At 38.8% G+C, this 7,837-nt stretch overlaps 1 protein-coding gene across 2 annotated transcripts; it reads left to right on the forward strand.

Annotated features, from left to right (window-relative positions):
• Positions 1-1,151: 1,151 nt before the first annotated feature.
• LOC132161977 (condensin-2 complex subunit H2) lies at positions 1,152-7,667 on the forward strand (the record flags this gene model as incomplete). Of its 2 annotated transcripts, none has more annotated exon segments than XM_059572212.1 (10): positions 1,152-1,479; positions 1,576-1,675; positions 2,935-3,041; positions 3,117-3,259; positions 3,348-3,783; positions 3,881-4,059; positions 4,134-4,307; positions 4,400-4,498; positions 7,262-7,363; positions 7,509-7,667. In XM_059572212.1, coding segments are annotated over 10 exon segments (1,668 nt in total), but the record flags the coding sequence as incomplete, so codon positions are not given.
• Between the last annotated feature and the right edge of the window lie 170 nt (positions 7,668-7,837).

The raw sequence follows: 7,837 nt of genomic DNA on the forward strand, positions 1-7,837 counted from the left end.
TCCATCAGCTTTTCCCCACTGTTTCTCTCGAAAATCCCTTTGCCCACAATGAACCAGGCATCCCCCTGTGTGCAATCCTCTTGAAATAAGCAGGATTTTTTTTTTTTTTTTTCTTTTTTCTCTCGAAAATCCCCTTGCCCACAACGAACCAGGTGTCCCCCCCCTGTGCGCGATCCTCCTGAAATCAGCAGGATTTGTATTAAATCTTGCAAGTCATCATCCATCGTCCAAGCACATCTTCGACACATTGATGGCATTCCGCTTCATTGAAGCACCATTTACCACAATACTATTGATTCTCGTTTCGGCTGCCATTTTCACAAACACCTGAGGGTCACTAATCACCGCTTGACCGTAGCATTTGACACATTGATGGCCGCTATCTGAATTGTTAAACTCGCTACAGTTTTTTAGATGAATGATCCGCTTTTTCTGCTTGGACAAGTCTCTGTATTGGTCGGTGAGAATCATCAATTGGTGGCCGAAGAATCAGCATCGATTTATGACCAGCAGTAAGCGTGTGCAAGACCGAAGCAAGAACAAACAGGTTGATCTGGAAATCACAACCAAGAAGTTGAAGATAGCGAGCAAGGTCCTCTTTTTGATGGAGATTCTAAAGAAAGAGCCCGAGATGATCATCCCGCTACGCTCACTGGACCAGCACCTGAGGCAGATTAACCTCCCAAAGCCCCACAAGATCTCCAACTTCGTTCGCAAAGTGCCGAAACTCTTTGAACTTTACAAGGACCGAAACGGCGTGGTATGGTTTGGAATGACAGTGAAGGCTAATAGGGTAATTCTACATCAGGTTCATCAGGGTTATTTTATTAAATGCACCAATACCTAGACTCTACAGTGTTTAGGCTGGGCCAACACCTTTGCCAAACACTACCCAAGAGTATCAAAAGTCACAGGTGCCGAAACCCAATCAGAGAAAAGGTGGGCAAGCATGCATATACTTGACCTTTTGCTCTCATAAAATAAGTTTATTTTAGTAGAATTACTTTAATTTTAATTTTTTTCATTTAAGTTTTGGGCCCATTTAGGCCCGATACATGAAGAACTCCTGAGAGCCCAATTCTATCCCCAAGCGAGCGGGAAAATGGTCATCGAAAGTTTTTGAACCACCTATCTCTCTTTCTTTTAAATTTCTCGCACTTTCTCTCCCATTTTCTAGGGAAACTATCAAAAACCCTAAGCATCCGTTCCAGAATTTTTTATATCCGAACCCAAATCAGAAAACCCTAGGGTTTACCTAATGAAATTCACCGCCACCATAATGCGCAAAAGCCCTATACTCTCCGCAGAAGATGAGTAACGCTCGAGAAGAACCAGGCGCGTTCCACACGGTGCATCCGGAGCGTGACCTAGAGTCCAATTGGGAAGTGGATGTCGCCAAGAAACTCGAAGAGTACCTCTTGAAGATTTGCTCCGGCGACATCCCCGACGACGGTCACATCCCCGTCAACTTCGCTGAAGGTTAATCTTTTTTTAATTTGTGCATTTTGAACTTCAAAATTAATAATTTTTTTTATGGGGTTTTCTGAATTTGGCGTTATTATGTGGGAAATGTAGCTGCTTTGCTGCTTCAGGGTTCGGTTCAGGTGTATAGTAGGAAGGTTGAGTATCTATACTCGTTGGTTTTGCGTGCTTTGGAGTTCCTATCTCAGAAGAGGTTTGCATTTTATAGTTGCAAAATTTATTTTGGCTCTTTCAGATTTTTGACATTATTGACTTTTGTAACTTTCGGGTAATTACGGACTAGATGTTAAATAGTTGATGTTGATTTACGGGCTAATGGATAATGAAGAGGGGATTCTTTTGGTAAATTTCTTTAACAATAAATTTTTTTTTTTTTTTTTTTTTTTTAAAAAAAGCCTGAATATAAATTGTTTATGAGAACCACATTTCTTGTCTGCTCGAAATTTGCTTGCTTATTGTACTGGTATATGTGTTTAGTCCTTGAATTAGTCACCATAGTTTTGCGAGTATGATGTTGTAATTGCAAACAATTATGCTAACGCGGATGAGGATCACTTCCATTTGGATGGCTAAGGGCATTCAATCAAATCGTTTGGCATAAAGTGGCAATTTTACCTTGATTTAGGCATATAACTGTTGGAGAAGTTGGAGATTTAGATTAAAAAAAACTGACAGATGTGTGCAATATGTTTGAATAACAAGTAATGTTGTTGCATTAAATCCAACTTAGCTGGTGGACCATTTGACAGTTAAAAAATAATAACGGTTGGTTGGTATTTGCACTGCAAATTTTTTAAAATTCATTAGTTTGCTGATTGTTCTCATGGGAATATGAGAATTCATACTTCTTAAGTTGTTAGTCCTTCTCTCTCTCTCTCTCTCTCTCTCTCTCTTAGGGGTATACATGAGTTGATTGCTTTTGTAATCGGCTTGAACATAGTTGGAAAGTTTTAAGGCATTCATTCCTCTTGAAAATAACTAGTTTTGAACCTTTCTTGAGTAATTCAGTTTTAGTGAGCTTTGGACAAGGACTGGGATTAGTTTTCCATCCCAACAGTGTTAAATATATGGCAGAAAATCAGCTTGTTGCGTAGGATATGTAAGTAATGGCTTGACTATGACAGGTTAGAAACATCAACCATCACCAAAGCTAGAAACTGTGGGATATTGAAGAAAATGCTGTAATAAGATTTTGTTCTATGGTTTGGTGGACAGTTCCCTTGTTGAAAAATTGGTTCATCAGATGCTTGAGAACACGAATATGTGCTGACCATCGTCCACTTGCTTGCAGATTGATTAAAAAAATTAAAAGGATAGATAATAAATATGTAATGACATACAATGTCTTTGGAAGTGTGCTCTGCTGCCCATAACTCAACTTACCGCAACTGTGCATTGAAACATGCTAATAGCTGTGATATTAATTTCAGTTGTACTTTATTTATGAAACAGGCAGCAGGATCAGTTAGAGGGCACACCAATCCAGCGTGAAGAAAGTGATTCCTGTGAAGTTGCTGATGATGAAAATGATCTGTTTTGGGGATTAGATGATGTCCCAGGTAATGTGTTACTTTGTACTTTTATTATATGAAGCTATATGGAAAACATCAACTAAAGAATTCTTTCACATGCAGTGGAAGCAAAGAATTGCTTAGATGGTCCAACAAGCAAAGATGCTCCCTTGAATCACTTAGTGAAGCCCCCTGCAAACCTAGTTGTTCTTGAAGGTGATTGCTTAGATACTACTGCTGATGGCGGAGAATTAGAGTCATATCTGGTACCATAATTGCTTCCATTTATTGATATATCAATGCATCTACTGGATATGTAGTCTAACCCCTTAATCATATCACATATGATTGCAGTTGGCAACCAGCAATCTTTACCAGGATTTTATTCTATTAGACCCATATGATGCTGTAGCAGTTCATGAGTTTCTGAAGGGGGATAAAGCTGGTAAAGGCCAGAATGGTACCCACAGACGCAGCTCTGCACGCAAGAGCTTTCAATCTCCCTCAAGACGTTCTGGGGGAAGTGCACGTTGGTCATCTCTTGGAAAGAGACAGGATGCTAACCTTATTCAATCTCCTTGGGCTGATGGCAACCTTAATGTTAATAATAATAATGTTGGGGCAGATCCTCCTGCCTGTTATAATTTCGATGACAACTGTGGATTTGATATGGATGATAGATATTCAGAACCTAGGGATTTGGATGATTCAGATGATGATGATAACAACCCATGGAAGCCTTTGAATCCCCATGAACCTGGGAACTTGAAAGTGAAGCCTTTTCGAAAAGGTTGTTAGAACTATTTATTTCTTTGGTTTGCTTTATTTGCGCCTGGAAGTTCGTATGTGCATAATATTATGCTTTTTGATCTTTTCTTTATTCCTAGCAGTAAAAGCTTTTAAAAAGAATGGGCTTAATTCTACAAAGAAGGTCTCCATAACTACACTTTTTCCAATCGCAACATTGCATGGTACTATTAGTCCAGAGCTCTCGAAAATCTGGGAGATGCAACGTCATACTTTAGAAAGACGAGGGGAGTCCCAGTCTCCTCCATTATATGAGAAGGTATTGTTCTTATAAATATTTTATTTATCTAAATTGTTCCTTATGGTTGATAGTACCTGATGTTCTACATGCAGTTGCGGCAATCACTTATTGATGGAGAGCTCAAAACTTTCAATGCCTTTTGTAATCCTGAGGATGATAATGAGGAATGCGCATATGATAATGGGATCCCTGATTTTGGGGAACCTGATTTCGACTTGCCAGAGAATATGTATATGGATGAAGATGTACCTCTCCACAATGATAAGGTTTGGCAGACTAGCAATATGATTGTGTTTCATATATCCGCAATAAAATAGAGGGATTTTGTTTGATTGCTTATTCCTTGATCTCTGCCCAGCATGATGATGTTGCTGCTCACTGTGATACTAATGAAGCGTTCGGACATGAAGATCCAAATACTCACGCAAGCCTGGAAGATCTCTGTCGCTCTCACCTAGTAAGCATAGAGTTCTTGGACTTTGCATCTAAGATATACAGTAAATTGTTAAGCTGCATTTTGTAAAAGATATGATATTTTTGAGGATCATCTCTCTCTCTCTATTTCTCTCTCAAGAATTCTGTTAAGGCATGTGGTCATCATGTCTTATTTGCATCAATATTTAAAACCAATTATACCATTCACAACTAGCCTGCTTTTCTGGTTTGCTAAATATATTCAAAAGCTAAGTTCTGGTAGTATGATGTGAAAGTGTCTCATTTGCATTGATAATTAGAACATATACAATTATAAAACTACAGTCTAAAACAAGGGACTTACTGTCAACTGCAGCTTTTTATCAACTTTATCATATGTATCTATGAACTTGTGAATTTTCTATTTCAGTCCTATAAGATGCAAGCATGAATAAGTTCTGGTCTCTCTCTCTCTCTCTCCCTCTCTCTCTCTATTCAAATGGGGGAAAAGGAAATTGCAAAGGCTGATCTTCCCTGCTATTGATCCGAACAGAGGATAGAAAAGGGCATGCAGGGGAATGTTTCCAAAAATCCGATTGGAAGCGACCCATTTTGCAAGCTTGTGTGCTCAAGAAAAGCATTTCGGGAGATCTTCAAAGTGGTCCAAGTGTTGAAACTTTGGAACAGCAAGTGAATATCCCCAATGATTGGAGCGAAGTTCCAATCTGTGAGAAGAGAGGCCTTGTTGACAGCAAGAATAACAGTGAGGAAGTCACCTTCAAGGCAAAGAGATGTGCAGCCAAAGGGAGAAGCAAGCTGGAATACCGATAAGGCAGCAAGAGCGTCACCTGCATTGACTTCAACTAGAGGAAGTTTTTTTGAAGCTGCTGCAATAGGAACACCAGATGAATCACTCAGCACTGCAGCTGCTACAGCCACATCAAAGTTGGCTTTCAAAGCCCTTACCAGAGGGAGAAGTTGGAGGTATCTAAACAGGATTTGCAGTGTAAGAATTATGCCAAGCCAGCATATGTGCCATGGAAGTGGAAGTAATAAGCTTCAAAAGAAAAGAGGGATTAGGGATGGTGTTTTTGTGGATGAGGGAGTTTCTAGCAAACCAAATAAGGTCCATAGAGGTGACTGCCATGAGCTGGAATTCATGGACATCAACCTTTGGCATAGAGAGCAAGGAATGAGGGTGCATGATGGCTTTTATTCAGGAGCTTATAGGTAAAGAGTTGAATATTGAGCTGTAGAGAGGCCATTTTAAACTTCTCCAGATAATCTGAGAGAAGGGGCAATCCAGCAATATATGCTGAATGGTTTCAGTTGGCCCTTTGCAAATGCGGCACCAGTTATCAATGGATGCAGAGTTAACATACCGAGAGTTGGCATAGCATTTCAAGCTATCTTCCACAACAAATATTTTAGTCTATGTTGGAGTTTTAAGCTCTATAGACTATCCCAATCAGCTGGGATCAAAGGGGCAGGTCTCAAGGCAGAATTGAGGATAAGACTCTCTTGGCCAGATTTAACAATGAATTGACCTGGAGAAATGCTATGCACCAATTTTCCATCCGGATGGAAAGGATTCTCCTTTATAAAAAGTGGAGTAATGCTATGGGAGTGGTCCCCCATCCACTTTTTGTAAAGGAAAAAACTTTCCATCCCGATGAAATCTGGATGGAAAGTTGGTAAATAGCATTACTCATTGACTTGTAGGGGAGGGAGCACAAATCCACTTGTTTGGAGCATGCGTTTGTGGGAGATGAATATTGAGAATTTGGTGCACAAAAATGCTATCAAATAAATGGTGCAGTTAGGTAAGATTCTAGCTTTGGTCAGTGTGATCAAATCAGCAATGATCATGTTAGGAGGAAAATTGAGGGAGGGATTGGGGGTAGGTTTGAAAGAAGAAAGGGTACGGATCCACAGCATAAACCAGATTTTAAGGCTATAACCAGTGGAGATGGCCCAACATGCCCCATTTTTCACCTCATATTTGTGCTTAAGAATTCTATCCTGTTAAATCGCCACTTGTCTTAAAAGTTTAAGCTCATAGGAATAAGTAAAATTAATCATTTAATCAAACTTTAATACTCCCCCTCGTGTATGTTCAAGCTCCAGTTTAAATTTTAATAAGTAAGATTCAACATGTAGAATATTTAACTGAAATTTGGTAAATTATGAAGTCGGAATTCAAACTCATGATCTCTGGCTTTGATACCATGTTGAAGTACAATGAAACTCTGATACTATGTTAAATTGCTGCTAGTCCTAAAAACTTGAGCTTATAAGAAGAGGTAAATTTAATCATTTAATCAAACTCTAATACTTCTATAAACAAGAATTATCAGCTTTGATTGGGACATCAAGGAAGGGAATAGATCTTAAGTATTTTGCTTTCAGAGAGTATCAACCCGAAGCACTGAGTTACTGGTCAAAATCTTTGAGCCCAATTTAGCTAGAAGAGAATAGTTCATATCTTCCATAGTTCTTAAGCCAAGGCCTCCTGAAGATTTAGGGGAGCAGTTCTGGTCTCTCTTTGTCGTAGGTTTATATGTGTGCAGTCCCATGCAATACATTTTCCAGCAATTTTTAGAATTTCATTTTTGATATCTATGAATGTATCTTTTATTTTTTAAATTCAGAAAACTGCGCATGACTAAGAACATTTGCTAAAAACAATGATGTCAGAGTTTTCAGGGATTTAGACTATGGATGAAGTCTGGTCTTTATAATTTTTAAATCAATTGCACAGTTTTACTCCATTACTTTTGCTTGTTTAACTACATTTCTCATGTAGGACGCTCTCCTTGCTAGCATAGCTGAAACCGAGAAGCATACTGAATTGGCTTCCCGGGTTTTGACGTGGAAACAGAAAATTGAGCACAATTTGGAGGAACAAGTAAATTCTCTCGCTTTTGCTTCCCTTATGTGTCTCACATACAACTTGTTTTTGATCAATTGCAACCAATGGTCATATTACAGTACTTCTGCTCGTTTAAGTTTCTTCTTAGTCATTTTAACTAAGAAGCTTTTATTTCTGATAGGAATCACACCCTCCATTTGATATTCATGACTACGGTGAAAGAATTATAGACAAACTATCCCTTGATGCACACAATGGGAATAGCGTTTGTTTTGCTGATGTGGTAAAGGGACAAGAGAAGTACGACGTGGCTCGAAGCTTTTCTGCACTTCTTCAATTGGTAATTTCCTATCTAACTACAGAAAGAAGAAAATCATGATTCCCTTGTTTACAGAAAAATCTTCCTGGCGTGATCAGTATAACTTTCAAGGAATTGCTTCTAGATAAAATGTGAATAATTAAGTTCTAGTATGAATCTTTAATATGGTGTTGTATCATGTTCCAAATCTC

Source organism: Corylus avellana, chromosome ca1 (assembly GCF_901000735.1).
Source record: "Corylus avellana chromosome ca1, CavTom2PMs-1.0".
Classification (NCBI taxonomy): Eukaryota; Viridiplantae; Streptophyta; class Magnoliopsida; order Fagales; family Betulaceae; genus Corylus; species Corylus avellana.